Source organism: Camponotus floridanus, unplaced genomic scaffold, assembly GCF_003227725.1.
Source record: "Camponotus floridanus strain SB8 unplaced genomic scaffold, Cflo_v7.5 scaffold1, whole genome shotgun sequence".
Classification (NCBI taxonomy): domain Eukaryota; kingdom Metazoa; phylum Arthropoda; class Insecta; order Hymenoptera; family Formicidae; genus Camponotus; species Camponotus floridanus.
The window spans coordinates 4,501,132-4,525,163 of NW_020229214.1; the positions used below are offsets into that span (position 1 = coordinate 4,501,132).

The 24,032-nt window shown below is 36.8% G+C and overlaps 1 protein-coding gene across 13 annotated transcripts in view; it reads right to left on the reverse strand.

The window, feature by feature from the left end:
* Positions 1 to 24,032, reverse strand: part of LOC105256480 (zinc finger and BTB domain-containing protein 20) — a 100,178-nt gene that overhangs the window by 22,235 nt on the left and 53,911 nt on the right. For 10 of the 13 annotated variants that reach the window (XM_025406954.1, XM_025406945.1, XM_025406949.1 and 7 more), the window contains 2 exons: positions 3,495 to 3,646; positions 2,057 to 2,413 (listed from right to left, as the gene is read on the reverse strand). In XM_025406954.1, the coding sequence (XP_025262739.1) occupies positions 2,057 to 2,287 (231 nt within the window). In that variant the 5' untranslated portion in view covers positions 2,288 to 2,413; positions 3,495 to 3,646. Of the gene's footprint in view, positions 1 to 2,056; positions 2,485 to 3,494; positions 3,647 to 7,977; positions 8,083 to 11,810; positions 12,026 to 24,032 lie in introns of those variants that run through there. The other 3 variants (XM_011266406.3, XM_011266408.3, XM_025406953.1) reach the window with 3 other exon arrangements.

Consider the following 24,032-nt stretch of genomic DNA (forward strand, 5'->3'; position numbering starts at 1 on the left):
ATGCCCTTACTACGATTTTTCTTCGGTTTCCGAGTTTTAGACGCGGAGATAACACGCGTCGTTCAACTTCGACGACCTCATCATCGTGCGATCTAATCGCAAATTTATAGTTAGCAATGGCGGGACGACGATTACGAGGGAGGTAATGTGTGATTTCGATGCAAATTCGTTTACGAGGAGAATCAACGGCGTCTGAAGAATTCGCCGAGGCGAATTGTTTGGGTTTCGGTGCAGTTGACCGTTAAACAAGTGTGACTTTAACTGACAAGTCATCGAGGTTTCCCAACCGTAACCTGGATAACTGATTCTAACAGAACGCGTATCGAATTCATGTACTCGATCAATGAAGCGTGAATCGTTCCATTAACGATAAATATATAATGAATATCTAATTACGCAATAAACAGTTATTATGTATTACAAAATGTACTCTGAATTAATCAAGACTAGAGATTATGTTGCAGAAATATTTTTAAGATATTTCAAATCTGTAGTGTTCAATTAATTCTTTTTAATTTAAAAATTTAGAAACGCGAAAATATGAATGAATTAATGAATTAATGAATTAATTAACTCCTAAATTAAGGTATATTACGATTACCAATTTATCATTAATTACTAATTAAAATAGATTGCAATTCCCAAATTACGTTGATATAAAATTAAGATTTGTAATTATGATGGTTTTTTTTTAAATCTCTCCGAGATATCCGAAGAATATAATAGATAAAAGAAATCATATTGGGGACCTGAAATACATCAAAGACCGCATCGAAAAAAGGCACGATTTATTAGTAGAGGAGCGCTTTTATAGAATCGCAGAGGGAAAATGCCACTTTTCGAAATTGCAGCGGCTCTTTTGAAATGAAAATCTGATATCCGGAGTATACGATACGATGTATCTGCCGACCGAGCGCAGTATTTTGAAAACGGTTTCGCTAATTTCGAGAAATACTATTTTTTTTTCTCAGGGAAAGCGTGACCGGCAACTTGCGGAACATCCTATATACATGTACCCGTGGTTGAAAAACTTGTTCCGGAGATAGAGCTCTTACTTAGTAGAAACGAAGATTTCGAATACAGAATAGATGTTGGCGTAGTGTGGTTGTGTAATTTAGTCTCTCCAGTCTTGCCGAAAACTGAGTTAGACGTTTCGTCACGTTAACCGAGTTTTGACAAGAGGACGAAGTCACAAGAACAAAGTTCCGATTAGCTACGACGAAGTTAGTTTTCGTCGCATACGTGCGCAAGTATGCTATGGTTCCGCGCAGCTTTTACACACACACACACACACACACACACACACACACACACACACATAAATATATATATATATATATATATATATATATATATATATCGACTCGATTATTTTAATTGAAAATTGACAAGATAACTCTCCCGATGTAGCGAGGGACTCGTTTCGAGCCGGATTCGAGATGAAATATCGAGGAAAATGGCAATTTTATTATATATTTCCCGTAAATCGAATTGTGAAATTCCACTTATCGAGTTTCAGTCATAAATCCAATTTCACGTTACAGCGAAATTCCGGAAATCGAGTTTCCGCGTATTCTGAATCATTCGCGACTAATTTCTCTATTTTCGCGGTAACTTCTTATATCGCTGATTTTCATATCAAATACAACCTTCTGTGCCATAGATTTTTAATTGATGCATATCGGATTGATGCGCAGCGGATTATTGAACGCCGTATTAATGCATCATCTATTCGTGTTTATGTCACAAACGAGCTATCGAGCGCGGTCATTCATTATGTCTTGAAAATAGATCTTAATAGACGAAAAACGTGATAACTTTGGCGAATTTAAATCTTGGAATAAGTAATTTATCCCTTCGATCTTAAAGTTAACAAAGATTATTTTTGAAGATAGAGAGAGACAATAATTATTTTAAAAATCGAGACTATTATCCGCATCATCAGAATCCGACCTCTCGATCCCCGCTGGTCGAATAAGCGCAGACACGCGTATCGCGTATTTGCGGAAAGCATCATCGTCAGTGACATGGCATCGCGACGCTCCGCTCTATTTACCTTGTGCGCTCGCAGCGTCTTGCCCTCGCAGGCGAGCGTGACGTCGCAGTAGGCCTGTCGCTCGAGCAGCTGTGAGAACATGGTCTGTAGATTGCTGTGATGGTACTTCCATCTCAGGCAGTACTGTTGCGGGAACATGGTGGTATTTGTGAATGACGATGACGATGACGATGATGCTGAGCTGGTGATCGTAGCGAGCGCGGGTGCTGAACAACCTCGTTGTTGAAGCATGCGCGGGCCTGGCACCACCGTGCAAACTCCCCCCTCGACCGAGCCGGCCACCGTTGCGTTCGCTTCCGGGGTTCACCGTACTCACGTCGCTCGCCCTCTTCGCTTCCGGCGTTTCCCCGCCAATGTCTACAACATCGAAGATGTCCCCGCGTCAAAGGGGTCGAGTGGGATGCCACGCGATAATAGGTGAGTCATACCTGGGGCACCGTTGTACGAAATTTGAAGAGCTCGGCTCAAAAGAGAGAGTCTTTGGACTACGGACTTAAAAACACCGCGCGATGTCACAGAAGGTGATTCACTTCTTATTATCGAGATATTTTCAATTTTTTCCTTAGATTTTTCACATAAAAATTATTCTTAAAAATCTTTATGGAGGATAAAGAAAATATTAAAATAAATGAGAGATGTAAATAATTATAATCAGAAAATTGGTACATTTTATAAATATGTACGAACAAATTTTTTCGTCACAAAATACGCGTTCGTTCTCTGACAGGTCATTGCCACATCGGTATCGGGTCTGACCGGAAGTTTATCATCGTCAAAGGAAGGGAAGACGTCCCATCACGAATCGGATTATATGATCGTACATGAATGTTTATCGCACTATCGTTCCTCAGTCTTCATTCTGATAAAATATTTAAGTTTAAAAGCGTATCACTTTCTTATATGTATTGTTACCTACCTGTATTCTACAAGATATTCTATAGTAAAAATATTCTATTTGTTTAATATATAAAACATAAATAATTAAAGTTAATAAATTGAAAAGAATTAGGCTCTTTATGTATTTTAACAACACGATAAGAAACTAGCGATTAAGAGCCACCGCGGATGGTAGTGCGTTAATAAAAGTTAAGTTTCACAGATTTTTTAATGAAAGTTTAATTTTTGAAATTTAATTTACAAAAATTTTAATTTTTAAATTTTCTATTTAAAATTTAAATAATAGAATAAATTTTATATAAAAAATTTCATATAACTGTTAAGAAATAATTATAAGTTAAGAAATATTTCGAGTCCCTTTCGAAATATTTTAGACTTTTAATATATGTAATTTAAGCAACGAGGATTTACGAAGACAAATCTTTCAATTAATTTTATTAATACTAATATTTATTTTTTACTTTGACATGCCTTATGTATAATGAATATATATATCTTGAAAATATCCTTTTACGGATGATTGCTCATTTTTCCTACTTACTAAATAAGTCTTTAAGCTCGTTCTGATTCAGGATTAGAGCGACTCGTAAGTCGGTTTGATTGAGGTTTCCCGTAACATTTACGTATAAATCGGCGCGAGTCGCCGAGGATGAGGATCCTTCGACTTGTTCTCCTCGCTACCGGTTCACTTCCCTGAAACACAAATAGCAAAGGCATACATTTTATTAACGGAGTCACACAGAGTGTCGATTAGCACGGGATTAAAATTGATACACGTTGACAAATAATTCGTCGCGTTCAGACGAATGATAGTGGTAAATATTAAATCTCGACGAGCACGATTGGGTCGGATAGATTTCGCTGCGAATCACGCGATGATAAAAATTTCGATAGTACACTCGCAAGAAACAAACACTTAGTTTCGCAATATAGCACATTAAAATTGAAATATAAAATTGAAAAACCACTATGCTTTTAATAAAAAATTCATTAAAAAAATGTCTAAAGTTCTATAAATTATCATATTTTCATCAAAAAATTATTTCATTATTTACTCTTCTTTATTACTCATCTTTCTTATTTATCATTTATTTATTTATTTTTATTTATTTTTACTGTTCTTTATTATTTATTTTTTATTTTAAATTTATTTTATATTTATTTATTATCGTGTGATATTTACATAAAATATTAATACAATATATTCTTTTCATATATATATATAATTAAATATTTATAAATATCGGAAACTAATTTTTTTGTAATCGTGTCGCAAGAATTATCTGTTTTGTTGCTCGTATACATAAGCGTGGAAATTCAGGCTGCAAATTACCTCGCAGGTTAAGCGAACAATTACTGGATCCGGGAAAAGAGGTATAAGAAATTCAAGAGCGCTTCGGGGGCGAGCGACGCGCAATCGGACGGATCCTTTCTGCGGTGTCAACGTATCTCGATTACCGAGGATAACGGCACAACGCGTCGGATAACGATTCCCAGCAATTACTGTTAAATCGATTTCTATCCGCGTGGCAACTCGTCGATCGCGCTGTATACGTACACACGTTATATTCTACTCGACGGTACTTTTTACAGAGGGGAAGGGGGAATCCACATTTGCTATAATAATATGACCGGAGAAACTACTCAACGGTGAGAAACCTTGACAAATAACTTACGCCGCGAAGCTTTCACTGCCGCGTTTTCTATGAGAATTTTCGATAGTTCCTTTTTCCTATCCGCTCGATCTGCTTGAACTTTCACAAAGGGAGGATGAAAATAAATCCTTTATTCGCATTGAGCGTCATTATTGCTCGGATACGGATTCAAAAATGACACGTTCGACTTTCAAATTCGTTAATTTTTACCGTTCAAATAATATCATTCGAAAAAGCGGTTTCTTTTTTTGCATTGCCTATATGAAAGAAGCTTCCCGCATGAGTGCACGTTTTTTGAAAGACATTTGGCGCGTTGTATTTTTGATCTTTGCCGATGACTCGTGGTTCTTTTTTCTAGCTGTAAAATATCAAAGATAATTTTGATCGTGTATCTTAAAATCGACGAGCACATTCATAATTTTATCATGTCGAAAAAAAGGTTTCGAAGAGCAAAGTGGAAATAATGAGACCGGCTGTAATAATGATAGACCTCGAGATAATGTGGTCTGCTTCGAGGAAAAAAACCCAAAGACAATTTTTTAACATTATTCGCTTTGATGAATTTAATGCAGACTTACGAGTTCATTAAGTAAACGATAAATCCTAATTTGTATTAGGATCGAGACGTCGAGACGCGTAAATAAGATATGAATATTTTCTAAAAAAGTTTCCAAAGCTCTTCATCTCACAAATCTCAATTTTCTTAAGAATTATTGACTAAACTGTCTCTTTTACAAATGAAGAAATTGTTTTAGCTGAAGTCTGTGAGAGGAGGGAAGAGGCTACATCAATACTCAATCAAACTCGAAACTTTAGTAATATAGTCGCATCCTGTCGGAATAATCAATTAATCAATATCCTTGATTGTAGTATCGATATTATAAAAAAGTTCCATATAAGACCTTTATTTCTTTGCTAACTATATTTGCTATATCAAACATTTCGTTCGTGAAAAATAATGATATTTGAATGAATATCTACCTAATTTAACATTATTAAAAACCAAATATATATTTTTTAAATATATATATATATATATATATATATATATTTATTTAATATTATTATTATATATTATTAGAACTTAAAAAAATAAAAAAAAATCTCAAAAAATAAAAATAAATAAGAAATAAAAATTTGTATTTGTATTAGATATACTTGAAGATCATTATTGCGCGCACGTGTTCATTACAAATAATTAATGTCATGTATGAATGATGTCTGCAACTTTAATACGAACATGATACGACGTTTTGTGATCTATAATCTTCATATAAACTTAAGTCCACTTTTCATCGTATCGATTAACATAAATATCAGGAATGACTCGCGAATATCGGGTGAGATATCGACAGCCGTTTGTCATCCGCTACATCGTCGTCGACACTATCGTAATTTTGTCGCTTAAAATATTCAGTACAACCAATATAACAGATAACGAAGAGTGATTAAGATCGATTAGAATCAAAACTTGATACTGTAAATCCGGTATTTTGTAATTGTGCGATTATCCTTGACACTTTATTAGCGAAGTACATTTACTTTGCAATGTTCTGTGTTGTATTGCGCAAACACACCGTATATTGAAATCTACACAACTCTATATAATGACTTGTACAATGTATTTTAAAATGCGCATACTATTATTAAAAAAAAGATGGAAAAAAGAAAACTAGGTATTCTAATAATAAAAATGTATGTAATAAACAAGAAAGATACTTTAAGACTTAATTACGCGAAACAGGAGAAACATAATTTCATAAGTATTTAATGTGCATGTACTTTACTTCGAAATAATAAAGTGTTTTCAAAGTATTAACTCTTTACAAAAAAATACATCGTCTATTTCGGAAAAATAAGAAGGAACAATTATCGAAAATAATCAACGCAAAATTTGTTTCTCTCCAACGTTCGTCTCGAAAAAAAAGAGAAAAAAAACATGTGTGGTTACTTCACGTTTACCTTGTCATTCGTGTAATTTTCTACAGAGTTTTGAAACACATGCATGGTTCTCTGAAAAAGGACGAAGAAGAGGAAAGAAAAAGAACCAAATGCGGAGATGTACTCCGAAAATTAATTCTACAGCGAAAAAATGTGACCGCTTTGCATTTACATTTCGCGCATACAATTGGTAATTCCAATTTGTTTGCCCGGCAAAAACAGTAGCGACGTCGATCAACACTGACGGAGAATTGCCAGAATGTTAATTCGTGACTCCGAATGGGAACTGACCGACGGGAGCGACGATGCATTATTGAGGAACGAGCTCGTCGCGATAATTCGTCGATTACAGTTGGTCGCGTCGTTTGTCCGTCACCGGTAAAACGAGAATGCGAATATATACAGTCGTAAAAAGGGGGAAACGGGCGACTTTAAAAGAGAGAGAGCCTAAGTATCGTAAAAGTATAAGCGCTACACGATCTTACAGAGAGGGAGAATATACGTCCCGAGATAACTCGTGCTCGGAATTAAGATCTCGACTCCGGTTTTCAAATAACTCTTTTATACGTCGCGTTGTCTGTATAGAAGCAAATGAAACCTGATGCATGAGTCAACCGAATAATTCCCGGCGATGTATAATATCTCATGTACTTTCTCCCGATAATAATAATAATGCGAGAAAATGTACTCGTTAGAAAATATAAGTTTCATTCTATAGATCGTGAGAAAGCAACACGACGACATTATTTTGTTAATTAAAGATTAATATCATTTCTTGAAACTTATTCCGAAAAAATATAAAATAAAAAATAAATATTAAATAATAATATTAAATATTACATTTTAATGTTATGCTCAATTTATATTATATTAAAGAATTCAATAATTTTCTCTCAGAGACTCTTGATTGCTAAAATATTTATGCGTGCCATGTATTTTTGCTCTTATCACATGTACATTTACAAAACATTTATTTATAGCTTTTTATTTTATTCCATTTATCAGAGCACACTGATAAGAGAAAGTACACTGGGTAGAAAGTTCGATTATCTCGTCAATGCTAAATTAATTATAGTCTGTAGATCGCACATTTCAAAATTTTCTAAATACTTTTTCAGAATGGTAAATAATTTTAAAATAGCATAATATATTGTGTTGTGCAGAAATTTTGATAATTTCCTTTAATGTTATTCTTGTATTTTGGAAAACTCAAATAGACGATCGTATCTTTGTAATAATGGTCTTCTTTCTACCTGACCAGCGAGATATCAGAGATTTTTGTCTGGATAAAGTTAGTAAGGATTGCGAAGATATTGAAAGGGCGCAGGTATTAAAGTTCTAGCAAATGCAAGGAAATACTAAGACCTTCATTCGGTATCCTAGGTTCCTCAGTGCTTTCTATTGTATTTACGGATCGCATTAAAGTACCTTTCGCCGCCGCTGAGAAAATGTCTCGCTCCTTCTCGATACCCAGCAGCATCCTCCCGCTACGCGCGTCCACAATTTCCCCTTTCCCCCCCCTCTCTCATGGGGATACAACCAATCTTGATATGATGATAGCACCCGCACTATAATTTCGTCATAGCGCACTTTTTTGCAAATTATAGCACGCTCGAAATTAGGCTTACGATTCTTCAAATAGCCAATTTTTCTTTGTCGCCGGAGAGTCTGTTACTTCGTGACCTCCACGTTTCGATTGTCGAATGGTAATAATAACTTTTAAATGATTATTTTCTGTTTTAACTCCTCTGATTGAATAATCAGATTTTAATTGTTTCCAATCATATTTCCAATCTTTTATAAAATTATATTCGATTCCATTATTACAATATTAATATTTAATTAATACCATAATTATCTTCATTAAAACAGAATTCTGCTTTAAAAAGCAGTGTTAATAACGCCGCTTTTGTATTTTGTTACTTTATTAATAATCAACATGACTGCATTTACGTTAATAATCTAATAATTATGTGCCGATTATCTGTACTTTTATTCTAATATTAATCGATAGTCGTGTAAAGCTATTTTAAGAATGGCACCTTGCAACTCTTGTGGCGTCGATCGCGAGCCAATACCCATCCTCTTTAGCTCGTGAACATATACAGATTCTTTACAGAGCAACCGCTTCTAATCGCCCACGTTTTTACACGATCGACCTATCCTTCGATCGCATTATCCGGAGGTTTGTTACGTTCATCGCCATGCATCAACATCATCGACGAACGGTCTCCAATGTCCGCAAGATACTGTTATAATTCGCGTAATAGACGCACATCTGCATAAAACGCGATTGCAAAAATAGCTCAAGCATAAAAATATTATTGTTATTATGGTTCTTTGCACGAAGTAGCTTGATGAATTGCACATCGTACCGTTTTCTTCCTTCTAAGAATAAAATTATGCTATCCGGACAGGATTCTGCCATTAAAATCGATAAAAAATTTTGAATTTTCGTTTTTAATAAATTGCTCACAATCAAGATGACCACATTGCAATAAATATCTCTGTTCGTCTTAAATATCTCGTCTTCGTCTCAAGAAATATTCATCCATCGTCTTTTAATAATAACGTATGAATAATACTTCTATTACAATTTTATTAAAATTCCGTTATCTTATATACGAATGTAAAATACAATCGAGATTTAATGTCACTCACTATTTATGCTTGAATTTACTTAAAATACAGTTAATAAACAATAAAACTCCAAAACATTATCTAGCAGCGATATTAGTCCCTTTTTAATGAATATAAAATCGTCATTTGCTATCATAAAACACTACATTATTAATGCACACATTAACTTTTTCTCACGAAATATATAATGTCGCGTTTATATCATTGCCGCTTTTATTTAGATAAGACAATCATCTCAAGAATAAATATGCACATATAAAATCACATAAATAATTTTATACGCGCGTATTATTTATTTTAAGCAATCCAAAATTTTCGACCTGCTAATTAATCGCCAGAAATATTACGTCAGAAATTACGAATATATTATCGGCGTGAATATACATAGTTTATTACACAGAATTCTTTCGTAAGGAATGTTTTCTATTACAACACGGTCGCTCGGCGCAGCGTGATTCCGATAACGCGACGTAATAACGGGAATGCACCGAGGTAACTGTTGCATCGGAGAATGCGTATTTCGAAGCTCGATTCTTTTTCGCGAATCCGTTAAGCGTTCGTCTTCCGCCTAACGAGCGCTCGCGCGTCTACCGTTAAGAAGACGTAGTTATCCGGACCGCGTGAATCCCTCCTCCCGCCAGATTCCCGATGATGTTTGCGCACGAGGATCTCGCATATATAGAAATAACGAAGCTTCGCGGTATAACGGTTCCGCGGTCGCCAGTTTGTTTCGCGAGAACACAGGATGCATCCTGCGAGGTTGTGCATCGTGCATTGTGACGTCATCATCGCGATATTTCCCGAAAACAACGATAAGGCTTGAATAACGGAATTTTCTTGCGATACGTAATTCGGAACATTTCGTTGTAAAAGTTTCGACAGCAAATTAAATGCTTGTTTTTTTAGAATCGTGCATCTTGTATCCTTCGGGGGATTATATATAACTATAGCTGAGTCAAGTACAAGTTTGTACAAGTAAGAAGTAAATAAGAGACCAAACAAGTATAAAAATGGATGTAGAAAATATTTGTGCTATAATAGATAAGAGAACATAACATGACACGTAAGCTGGTAATTTGGATTTGCTAATAAAATATGTATGTAGCTTTGAGATTAGCCTCTAGTTACGATCCGGTATTTGCGAATGTTCCGGATCGCTCGATACTAGTCGTGAATTGAATTCATTAAGAGTGTTGCATTTCTTATGAGCACTCTTATTATGCATTAAATATTTTACTTCAGCGTATAAATATCTCGTACAATAATTTGCAATATTTGTCAATTTCACGACAAAAAATGTCAAGAATGTACGAAATAATATCGATTTTAAGATAACGTAATAACGCAAAGTTACTAAGAATGCTATTAATATTTAGAGAATATCGAACACAAGAATGCCTATAAAATTAATAAAAAAATATCATTTACATATTTGCGTTTGTAATAAAATAAATTTACTACCACTTCTTACGTACTTGATTAAAAAATGTGTGGCAAGTGCTAAGTCAGATATCTAGACAAGATATCTTTGACAGAAGCAATATGTCACGATTAATTGAGACTAATAGAAACATCGGTTAATCCTGCAACAAAACAAATTACTTTCGTAATTTTACACACATTTCATAAATATGTAATGCGTTGCATATATTAATTAACACCGTATCTTTACCTTATTATACATCCACTACATTATACATCCTCTACGCGGACGCGTTCGTTCCAAGAATAAATAAATATAAAAACGTAGGAAAAATGTTAGAAAAATATATCTCGTGCTCGATTTGCATTCGCGTCGCAATAAAGCGCACTTAATGTGTTTTGCAATCTCCTCAAACGCCAGCAACTGCTCAACGTCGATAAATGCCACAATGTCACCGCGTTCCCATGAAATGACAATCGTTTTTCTCTCGCCGGTGTGTTGCAGCGCTTCCGCGAAAACAACGATGACGGAGACTGCACGCGAGCGGGGGCAAGACGCGTATCGCGATTTATCATTTTGTTGGCGGAGATAGATAATAAAAGGAAAAAGAGAGAGAGAGAGAGAGAGAGAAACAAGGCCGATAAAATCATCTCGCAGCATGATTGACGAAACATATATTATTGCTTTTTACAACATTGGGGGAAAAAAGAACTTGTTTGTCCGTACAATGTACCGCGTGTCTTAACGCGAGCGCGATGACGGAAAGGTGGACGATATGCTCGAGATTAAAGTGCGAGAGCTTCGGGAAGCGATGGATTTTCGCGTTGACAATATTTGTGTCGCATCGCGTTGCATCTTTTTACTTTCGAAGAAGGCCAGCGAAAACCATCGCGCTAGATAAACTCCGGAACGTACGCGTCTGTCTCTTTTTCTCTTAAGGGCTCTGGCCTTTTCTTCTTTCTCTCTTTCTATCTTTCTGTCGTTCTTTCTCGCGCACACGAGAGGGGGCGTGTATGACAATTCTTCCTCAAGCATGCACGTGGCACGCGTTGCTGTCAATTCGCTATCAAAAAATATATGTTTTTAATTAAATGTAGTGTATTAAACATACAAGGAAAATAAATTATTCTGATATATTTTTGCAGATAAATGTAATAGCTGTTTTCTTTTAAATATTTATTTTTAAGTGAAAACTAACAATTTGTGTAATCTCACTGTCATGTTGATAATGCCTGCGAGCAGAGACCTTGACGGGAACTTGACCGTACTTTTTAATATTGCTTGATGTTAGATGAAAAAGTTTCTATTATCACAAGTATATGATATTAGAGATCGTACCGTGTCACAGTTTTAAGTAATTTTGATTACTTGGATAGCCTTTAATATTTAAAAAGTTCGCAACCCAAACAGCTAGAGAATGTTCGGTTTTTATTTCATCATGTATCAGTTTATATAATTTTCAATACACAAATAGCATTCGGCACACAATTACAAATACGAAACATTTAAATAAATATCTTATATTTTTTTATCGTATCTTATATTTTTGTATCGTATTTTAAATTTTTGTATCATATCTTATATTTTTGTATCGTATCTTATATTTTTTATATTGTATAAACTGCATAATTAGTGATTCCCTATTTTTTTCTGTTTGGTCAGTTTCATTTCCACTATAAATACTGCCACTTTACCAATGTTATCATTCCTATGTTTTTTTCACCGCAATTGTTTTATTAAACACAGTTGAATATAAAAGGTACACTTTTGATCGAAGACTAACGCAATATCGCCATCCTTTCGACGTGCCCGGTAAACATTTTGCACATAATGTGAACAGCGACGATTTGATATAGTCCATTCATTTTAGTTTTGTTCATTCAAGAGAATTACATTTTTGCATACTAAATTTTCGGTACATTGTACCATCATCATCACACAATAGATAGATATAGATTTTCCTTTAGCCATGCAAAACGTAATCACCGACACACCGGACACTTTGTTATTAATTAACCGACGTGTAGACGCGAAACAGGACTCCGTATCTCGATTACGTCGTCCCGACAATCTCGCACAACACTACGTACTGTCATCGCTGATGACGTGGTGTCGGAAGCCTGCGCGGCTTCAGTTCAACTTTCCGCTCGACAAACTTTATGCCACCACCACCTCCATGAGATGGTGCGTGATCCACGAAGCGTGTGTGCCAACAAGCGACACGATCCTGGTTCCCTCCGAAAATTATATATCTACTAAAAGACACGAAATCGCGGAATTTGATCTCGAATATTCGTGAATTCGCGCGGCAGCAAAGGAATTGTCCATGTGGAATACGAGAGACTGGGTTCAATTGATAAGAAACGATAGAATAAATTGGCACATTCCTGCAGCAGGAGCGGAGATTGTCGAGTACTAAATTGGAAAATATTCATATATATAAGAAAAAAAAACTTGTGAATTAGAAAAATGTGTATGAAAAATTCAGAAAATCTGAAATATTTAAGAGAATTATATATCATGTAGTATCGCATAACATCTTAATGTCTATATAAATATTTAGTATGTAAGTTTCTTTTTACATCGTTGAATGATAAATCATAAATAAAAAGAAATAGCATGACAAATAATAATTTTTGCAATTCTAATCTTTCGATATTCCTCCGCTCTTTACTCCGGCAACTTACCAATATAACTTGCCGAGAAATCACAATCGGGGTTTAAAGAAAAAATCAAACGCGCTTTGGAATCTTTCGCACCTGCGAAAGTTGCTAAAAGTGCGGGATGCGTCCTCGACGACGCATAATCCCATTAACGCGACGGCGACCACGGCGAGATTACAGTGGTAAATGCGTAACGCACGTCGCGACCGGTCGCGGAAATTAAGGAGGATCGGCGCTTTGTAAAACGCAACGACCTACAATGCTACAAATGCCGCGGAACCGCCGTGTGTCTCTTCTGGCCGCCTCCTCCTCGCCGCCACCCACCCCCTCTCACCACCCCCGCCGCTGCATGCCGCCTTTTCCACCGCTCGTGGAACGTATCCCTCCTCCTTTCGGTTTTTTCCTCCCCTTATAGCAGCCCCTTCTTAGGCCGATGGCCTCCCCTCTCTGAATCGGCCTTCGCCAACCACCACCCCCACCTCGTGCCCCCGCAAGCCCCCTCGCCAAGTAACGGCAGTACACGCCGCCAGGAACGTACCCATGTCTATTGCCATCAAGAGAGAATCACGTTAGATGCTTATTTGTCGTTAAACAGCGAGGAGGCACGTCTTGTAAAGCATATATCGTGATTCGAAAAAAATTAAAAACTACGGTGAAATTTTGTAAATTGAGAGCTACGGTAAGATTTTTAGGAAATTAAAAAATTTGTACGGAATATTATATGATTATTCGTGTCTCTCATTAACACGACCAATTAAAGAATTGTAACTAAAATTCGAATTCACGCCTCAGAACGGTTGCGGTAACCGTTGCGGCATAAATTCACTGCGATCCTGTAAGATAAGCCAGCGATCTAAGTAGCTATTAGTGTCAGACATGTGTTATCGTAATTAGCAACATTACTTTGTTACCGTGCGCGCGGCCGTATTATCGTCTCGACGTAACGTAACAGGCTAGTAAACGTAAATAAAAGCGCACGCGATGCGGGGTCAAAGCTACAATGTAACGCGCGTCATAAATCGCGGCTATTATATTTAAAAAAAAAGGAGAAAAAAAGAAAAAAAAGACCGGCAAAAAATCGATGTAGTTTTACGCTTGGTGCACGTGACGACGATGGACTTTGCGTACTGCGATTAATGTAGGATGAAGGATTAATCTGGCCGACCGTTTTGTCGCGGACTCCTCCCCCCCTCCCCCGCGCCTCTTCTCCACGCTCGATAAATGTCGAAAATATTTTTCAAAACAAGTCAGAATATAGGCGACAACAATTTTTTGCAATCTTATCATTTATATGTTCAATCATGGAAGAACATATTGAAGATTGATGATAACCTTTCGTATGCGACGACTTATTTAACTGAAAAAAAAAAATAAAATAAAATAAAATAAAATAAAATAAAAAAAAATGGCTTTCACATTCGGTGTCACCGATTTCTCGTTCGAGAAACGACGAAAATGAGATACAGATTAACGATGTATTTGTAGAAATATACTTTCATCTGCTTTATGCGTGTATATTTCATTATATTAGATTATCTATAGTTATTATTATATTTATCAAACATGAAAAATCAAGTTCAATTTAGTATAATTTATGGGTGGTAAGCGTCGAGTTTTATCGCTGATAAAAAGTCAAGTATTATCATAATTTATCGAATCGAGTTTTTGCAACACCGTTGCTATATCGGGAATAACATGTAAAAAAAGAAATATAGACAAACAGATTGTAAAATATTGAAAAACATGTTACACTTTATATATCTCGTCAGATTCGCGATAAATTGCGAATATTTCGACTCGATACGGGCTTGCTATCCTCTTAGCGCGCAGCTTTACAACATATTACGCAAACTCTCGTCCCCGTCAACTCGACGCACGTCCTGATTGTTGATAATTCGCTGGGTGGATTCGCGAGAAGCTCTCGGACTGTTCGCGAAACTCGCCGGCGGACTCTGATAGAGGGACAATGCGTCGAGAACTCGTCCACGAGCTCGTTCGCGCTTCAAAGCGAGAATTCCAGATAAGGAGAAACTCGCTCGCGTACGCGAACAATTCGGAACGTCGCGTCGTCGTCTCGCACAGCGGGATCTGTTCCGTTCTGGATCATCGCCATCGAGTTTCGCACGAATTGTACGATACTTTTTTCTGTTTACGATGACATACGAGTCGATTAAAAGACGTGAGAGCGCGATAAAACGCGAGAAGAGAGAGCAGCCTCACTCTTGTTTCTCTTTCATGACAAGAATGGAATATTTTAGTGTGAACCAACGATGAGAGATTTATCGCTGTGTGATTTAAAATCTTAAAATTATATACACTATTCAAAAAAAAATAGAGAACACTTTTTGTACTCTAAAAATTGGGCTATTTTCAAACCGCTGAAACTCGTCGAAAAATCATCGTACAAAAAATTAAAAAAGCATTTTGAAGCTTGAAGTTTCAATTTTAACGCGCAGGTTTTTAAAAATTTTTTTATCTTCCTCATTGTGTGCTTTAAAAAAGAACACATTGTTTAGTTCCTTAAAATTATATATTTTTAACACGCCGCAACTTAATAAAAAAAAATTTTTCTCGAGAAATTCAACTCAAATCACTTCTATAAATTATAAGATTTTCCCTACAAAAAGCTTTTTTAAAAATTTTTCTACGACTTTTTTTGACCAAGTAATACGATTTTGAAAATAAACCAGCATTTTTTAGATATGATGAAAAAATTTAAATTTTTAATTGTTTTTTTTCTAAAAATGTTTATAAATAGTTATAAATTGATGAGATGTTTGCGAAATGAAGAAGGATTTAATTTCTCAATCACAAAGTCCAAAATTATAATCGATAGAAAATGTTTAAATCCTTTTCTCGAATTAAAAGAGATTTGGAATTTTATTTGGAATTTTATAATTGCGAGAAGCGAATAACAATTCAATTTCTTCATTTACTTGCGAATGGTAGTTGATTCAAGAATATTTTAATTAGACAAAATACTTAATTATTAAATGTTAAAGTATTGCAATCAATCCTTCCTAGATTTGTGAACGAATAAAGAAACGCGAATCGATAAAACTTGAACTGCGTTCGTGGAATAGGTATATGTAAGGATCAATACGTTACAATTGTCTTATCAAAGTCATATTAATCTTGAAACGCCATTAATAATGATGCCACTGTCTGGATTATTGAAATCTATTTTTCCATCCGTCTCTTAGTTACTGAGCGCTGCGTTCGATATTATAAGGTGCATTTTTCAATGACATTATTAAATGTTCGTTATTAATGAGGTACGATATGAATATATCCTTAAAAAGACTATAAAATATAAAAGAATGGATTTTAATAATCCTGAATGTAATTATTCTTTATTAAAAAGGTACATATATGTTCTGCTTATGAATTTTTTAAAATTTTAGAATCACGTAACATGTTTTAGAAGGAAAATAATATCATAAAGATGATTAAGGTCTCTAAGAGCGGAAAAATGAGGGTAGAAAATATAAGGAAAGTTCTGATTAAAAATTGCAAGTTTCTTAAGATGCTGATAACGTTAAAAATCGTATTTTATAGTCTAACCTTTCAAGAACTAAATTTTGTAGAGAAATATCTCAAGCTTTAAAGTCGATTATCCAAAAATTACACGATTTCGCACTTTAACCTGATTCCTTGAAAAGACGAATTAAATAGAAATAAATCTATCATTAAAGGCGTTTTTTTAATTGAAAAGAGAGAGAAAGAGGGAAGGAAGGAGAGAGAAAGTTTAAATGTTAAATCATATTTAAGAAATTTAGATTGGCAGATATATACGTATATCTTAAGTACAAAAACTCGTTAAATAGAAAATAAAATATTAAATAAAAAAATTAAATTAAATTAAATTAAATAAAAAAATTAAATAAAAAATTCACGCTTATACAGAAAGATGTAAAATTAAGAAAGAAAAGTCGCACATTATTTTCCTATTGTATTTTATATGACTCTCTTCTTTTTCTTCTCTCCAAAATGGGGACACATTTCTTCCATTTCAAAATCAACAGTTTTAATTTTGAAAAAATGAATAAAACATATTATCAATTTTTAACGATGAAATCGTATTCTATCGACGCGTTAGAACTTTAGAATATTACTAAATTTCGCGAATTAATCTATTTTTGATCCATGATGAAATAGCCCTCACGAAATATAAAATGTTCGTTAAATTGTTTTTCGCGACTCGACCTTGTCGTTTTGAAGAGATAATTGATCACGCGCATTGATGGTGGTGCGAAACACGCGAAAGTCGCGAAAAATCATACGGGTATAAATTTTTCAATATTATGACGGAACCTTTCTGGAACGATTAATAATCGATCTCTCGAATCCGACTGAGCAACCGCGACAAAGAGCGAAGGCTGAGACCCGAGATTCATCAATTTCCTCACTCGCCCTAGATTCCTAAATTCGTATAAGTTCGTATAATTTTATCCGCGCAAATGTTCCACCAATTTTGGAATAACGCGACCGTAACACGTCCGCATTTAGCGGCCCGATAACGCTCTTCACGCCGCCAATGTCAATGGTGGCTTACATGATTAACGATAATCGGTATGATAATTAACCTGTCGAGCGCGCTAATCTAACGTGACGAATTTTACGTGCCGAATACATTTTCATCACTTAGAATTCATCTTTAATTCTTAGTGACAGCTCATCTCAATTTGCAATAATCTAATTTATCCTACCGAATGCCCTACTTTAACTGCCAATCTTAATTTTAGCGATAAATTTTTTCATCAACGAATGTGATCGTCGACGTAATATTATCATATTCGTGTCGATGCGAAATATAATTGATTTATAATCTCGTTATAGGCCTTTCAGTTGCACGACGCATATTGCTGAAAAGATACTTTTCTGGATTCTCGGACTGTGCTTGCTAAATAATAATACGTAGTTGCTAATGGAAACCCACTTCGCGCTGGCTTCTCCGGAGTAGGTTTCACGATAGAGAAAAGTGTGTCATGCACAAAAGCCTTTTTCAAATCGCCTTAGAATTCTGCCGTTTGTTATCATAACAATCGCGATATCACCGAGGATGCGAAAATTAAATGAGCTCACTCAAAGAAAAGATATACAGAGAAAAAATATACGAAATCTCTCGGCTAAAAAATTCTCTTTTTTCCGCTTTCTAAATAATTTCAAAGAATCTGTTTTCAAATTATACTTTTGCGCTCTTTCTGACAGAAGAGGATATAAAAAGTTCAACATCAAAGCTTTTAAATGTAATTTTTTTCGAAATGTGTATTAATATTTTCTTTCTAAAATAAACTTGTAGTTTGAGAAATGTTTTATCGCGGAAAAAGAAATGATCAACGTGTGAAAGTCAATTGAAAGGCAATTGAAAGTCAATGATATTACGATCTCACGGTTGCGATTACTTTGGACGGTATTTTCCTCATTACTAAAACGCGACATTTTCATTATTATTAAATCATTCGTCGACCGACGAAACCAGCGACCGAATCGTCCCGAATCGCAGAACACTATTACGAGCGGAACGAAAGAGAACGAGAGAGAGAGAGAGAGAGAAAGAGAGAAAGAGAGAAAGACAGAACCACGCATTATAATTCCGACAACAATTTATCACGTCGTAATTTAAGGCGTAAAATTCTCCCCACGGGAAATTTCCATAAAGTTACCGCCAACATTTACGTGCGTTAGACGACGGCACACGTCGCTTCGCAAATACTCTTCAAAGCGCGTACAAACGCAAATGTTTCGACTCTTCTGCACGGCTAATGAGAATCTCATCGATGCGGAATTTCGTGTCCCCGATATCGAGTATTCTTACTAATGCAATGCGCGATTTGTCTCATGTTATTCTACAGTGATAATAATGCTTAGTACGTGTATGTTTACCAATATACGTTAGATTTTAACAGTCACGGCATTAATAATCAGTAGCATGATAGCAGTAGTAACATATGCAAGAAAGCAACAGTGAAATATTTTATATAATTTTTCTTTTGTAAACTTATTAATATTTAATATTAATATTCTTATCGAGATGTTATTTAATTTTACACGTCTGGTCTAAAATTTTGCATTTATAAATTATATTTTATGTCATACATTATTAAAAATTTAATTATATTATTTCAATTTCAAATGTTCGAATAATATTGTAATAAAAAATTTTAATTATGCCTCAACTGAATGAAAAATGAATTAAAAACTAAATTAAAAAAAAAATACAATTTTATGGGTGTTCATAAGCTATGGCAGTTATAATATCAAAAACGATTGAAATCTAATGTAATTAAAAACGTAATAACATTAAAACTTTTAATAATTTATTTTCGACGAGAAAAATGAACGAATGTTTTTCTAAGAGACATCTCCTTTGTTGAGAAAGGGTTAATCGAATTCGAAGCGGAATGCTCGATACGGGCCTGGAACTCGCGATGAGAAGACCGTGTCTCACCCCCTCCCTCCCTTCCACCCGCCCCCGCCTCTTACCTCTCTTTCTTTCTCTCGTCCCGCTGTTTCAGCTCTCGGCGTAGATACAACCGGTTCTCGTGGTGTTCACCCGCTTTTTGAGAAAAAATTGAACCAGTTTGTAAAACGAAAAAAGCTCTCCCCGCCATCCAGGAACGCTCCCCTGTCCCCGTTCTCTATGTCTCCCTTCTGATTCTCCCTCCCTTTTATCCTCGGCGCGGCCGAGACTCATGAGAGCCGAAGCGATTCCGAGCGCGCGCGCGCGCGCGCTTCGAGACATTGGAATTTAATGTCGTCGCGCCGAAAAAGTCGTTGTTGCAACTTTAATCGCGATTAGAAGTAGCGATTTTTCAAAAACTATCGGACCTCATTCGGTAGAAAATCAATAATAATCGCTTTCTTTCTGCAAAACAAAAATTTACAACAAGTTTTTGACATGCGAATCTTTGACGTTTAATATCGGGACTTGAGTCGTAATTAAATAGAAAATCGCACATGCATACTCGATTCTCTCCGAGGTGATGCACAAAGCGAGTAGAGTATCGCAGCGAAAGTTGTATTCGGATCCCGAGGAGAGAGAGAGAGGATCTCACGCGGCAGGTAAAGCCGTATTAAAGAAAAGATCGTCGACCATGATTTATGCCGTCGACTGTAATTTATATCGTCGATCTAAAATGCAAAGGGAACGGCGAATCCGGCTCATTAGTAATTGCCATTTTCAAGCGGACAGAAAATTGCGATCCGCCCGAACGTTAAAACCGATACCGGTATCGGTGGTAGATTACAACGAGAGTCCAGAGAGAATAGAATGCGAAAGACCCCCCGCAATTTCTCAGACACGGAAAAAGCCGAGCTTGGGAGGCGCGGCGCGCCCGCCGCGACGCAGGCCGTCTCGGCGCGCTCTTCCCCCCGCGTCGGGTGGCTATTGATTTTCGAATTGGTTCAAAATTTCCATAATACACCGCGACGGCGGCGGCGGCGGCGGCGGCGGCGGACGCGAGGGTACGCCGAAGGTACGTCGGCAGGGTCGGCGGGCGGCAAGGAAGAGAGCGAGAGAGACGAGGGGCGAGAGGGTAGGGACGCGAAGCGGGGGTGGAGGAGACGGAGTCGCCATCGGCCTCGGACGGTTTCGAACTTGGCAAAGTTCAGCCGGCTCAAAAGAGACACCCGCTCCTCCCTCTGTCCTTTCCCGATTCGCGGCACCCCTCCGTGACTCACCCTGACTGCGCTCACCCTCTCGAGCCTTGCCTGCCTTTCCCTGCACCCACGCCTCCTCCACCCTCGGTTCGCTTCGCCTTTCTCCGCGGCTTCTCTCGCCGCCGTCCGGCTCACCCTCGACTACCTCTCACCCTTTCTCTCTGTCCCAACGCGCACACCTTCTCTCTTGCCTCCGCGGCAGCGGAAATATCCGTGCAACGACAACGACGACGACGACGACGACGACGACGACGACGTGAACGATCGTTGTTCCTCGACGACGTTGTTCCTCGTCGAGTTACATCGCGGTAACGAAGGTAAAAGTGTTGATGGCGAGTAAAGCCAGAGATACCGACTTTTAACACGATATACAGGGTGTATCTGAAATGATGCGCTAAACTTTAAGAGCGTATTCTAGAGGTGAAAATAAGACTTTTTTTTTCCTTTGAACATGGTTCCGCAAATGAACCCCCCTCCGAGCTAGAGGCTCCTAAAGTTTGGGGAAAAAATTAAAAATTGATTGTATTTCAGAAAAAAAAGGTTTTGACGTTACCCCTCTCTTGAGAGATAAATAAATTTGCGTTGCGGGTATTTGGTCAATTTCACACATGTTCGAACTTTAGCTCGGAGGGGGGTTCATTTGCGGACCCATGTTCATAAAAAAAAGTCTTATTTTGACCTCTAGAATACGCTCCTAAAGTTTAGTGCATCATTTCAGATACACCTTGTCTACCTCAATTTAAATCGATATTTTTCTCGTGTTCTCGTAGAATCTTTCCGCGACAAATTATAATTTTTATGTTTAAATATAATAGAAATAGAGAAAAAATAATGTAAATTAATAATAATAATTAAGATAAATAACATAAATATAATAGAAATAGATAGGAAATATAATATAAATTATACATAAATAAAATAAGAATAAATGAAATTTTAGTAATTAATTAAAATCAATGGATTTTCTATCGTTTCAATCAAGCAATGACTTTAAGTAGATGAAAGTAGATGATTAATAACTAATATTTCATGTGTGAAAGATAAGTAATCATTTTTTAAATTAAGTTGTGTCAAACTAAATATTTCATTATTTAAAGATGTATCCATCATTCTCTAAAGATATATCTATTCTCTCGTTTTCTGACTTTCCCTATATTCTGTTTCCGTGATATTTCCTTTGTTTCTTCAACTTTTTCAATATTTTCCTAACACAATCATTAGAAAATATCAGAAAATACATAAAACAAAAAATATTGCGACAGAAAAAAACATGACAGAGCACCTTTAACTGATTCAGACTCATTAGTAGCGATGATTGATGGATAAATATTTAATAAAGTCAATATATCATGATATCATTACCGGTTAATAAAAAAAACTGCGATGATGCGTTTCCGATGTCGCAATTCGATCAATTTTCTAGCGCAAAATCGAATATCGCTTCGCGTTCCCTTTCGCAGAGCACAGTTTTGCTCCGGGCTTCGCGCCTCGCGTCCTCGTTTCATTTATCGTTCCTTTTATCATTAGCCGCCAATCTTGAAACGATCTCTCGCCGAGGAGAGAAGGACTCCCGCGCGAGGAGAATCGGAGATCACGTCGCCCGCGGGATTCGCACCGCGCTCGCGTGCATTCGCACAGTTTTCGCGCGCGATATCGCAACCTCGCCTCGGCGAAAATTTCACAGACTCCCACGGAAGCCGCGCGCGATAGAGAGACGAATGCGGGGGAAGAGAGCAAGAAACAGAGAGAGAGAGAGAGAAATGGCCTGTGTAGGGGAATACTCTTCTCGTAGACAGAATGACGTACGAACGAGCTCGTCGCATTCCTAGTCTTTTTACGAATTCCTTTTTCTTTTCCTCTGCCATGGCTACCCACCGAGGAAGTTGGAGTAGCCGTTCTTAATGTCTCGGTTTGAATCGCCCTCGAAGTGGTAGAAAAACTTTTATTAAAACGAATAGGTTGAGAGACAGAAATATTATTGTCGTGAAAAAAAAAAATTATTGCCGTATGCGATTCATTAAGGGAAAAGGTTATTAGAAAATAATTTTAGATATAATATAAGCGTCTGTGAAGGGAAATGCGAACAAGGTTTTTTTTTTTAGTTGTTTCGATTCCTTTCGAATAAAAACAATTTGTGACGACAAGTGTATGTATAATTACCTCATAATTTTATATTTACACATATAATTCACTCGTATATAAGTAATCGTGATGCGCGTAACAATATTTTTTTCCATATTTTGTCTCAAAAGAATACAACAGGGGACGTCAGGGTGTCACATACCCTTGGTTAAAAGAACCGCTGGAGTCTAAAGGACGAGAGGCGAGGGAAAGGTAGAAGGTAGGTAACAAAACGGAGACAAAGAGCCGTGCTTCTTTGTTCGCCAATCTCTCGAAGGAATTCGAGCCTCCTCGCCTCCTTCGGGCCTCCTCGCCCCCTCTATCCCAAGCTCTCCTCCTGTCTTCTGCTTTGCGAGCTCGCGTTCGTTTAACGACCGGCGAACGAACGGGCTGCGCCAACTTCTTCGAGAGAGCAAGAGCGAGAAGGAGAAAGGAAGAGGGGGAGGAAGAGAAGGAAGAGGGGGCGGCGGGGGGGAGGGGAAAGGGGAGATGCTGTGTACGGAGGTTCGAGCGTGTACCGAGGCATGACCTGTCCTAACTCAACGCGTCGTACCGTACACGGCCGTTCTCGTGCGATGACACTGGATCGTGCCGTTGTACCTGGTGACCGTGAATTCGTGTCTGAAAACGGCGGTTCGTTTCCGCAAGCGGGACCGATCGCCGAGGTGTGTATTCGATGCTACCGAAACACAACAATTATTCCCGACATCGTGTATCCTTGGTAAACCAATAAAGCTACCGGATGTACGAAATTGACCCATACGCAATGCTGATTTTAAAAGCTGTTAATAATAATATTCTGCAAAAACTGTCTCTCGATAGAGATGCGTACAACAGTGAACGAGTATCTCCTTTAGTTGCTCAATGTTCATTAATATGCTAATTAAAGCATAATTTTATTTTTTCTCTAGCAGAGAGAATACACTGTTTTGGCATGTAAAAAATACGTTTTTAAATGAAAATATTGGGATTTT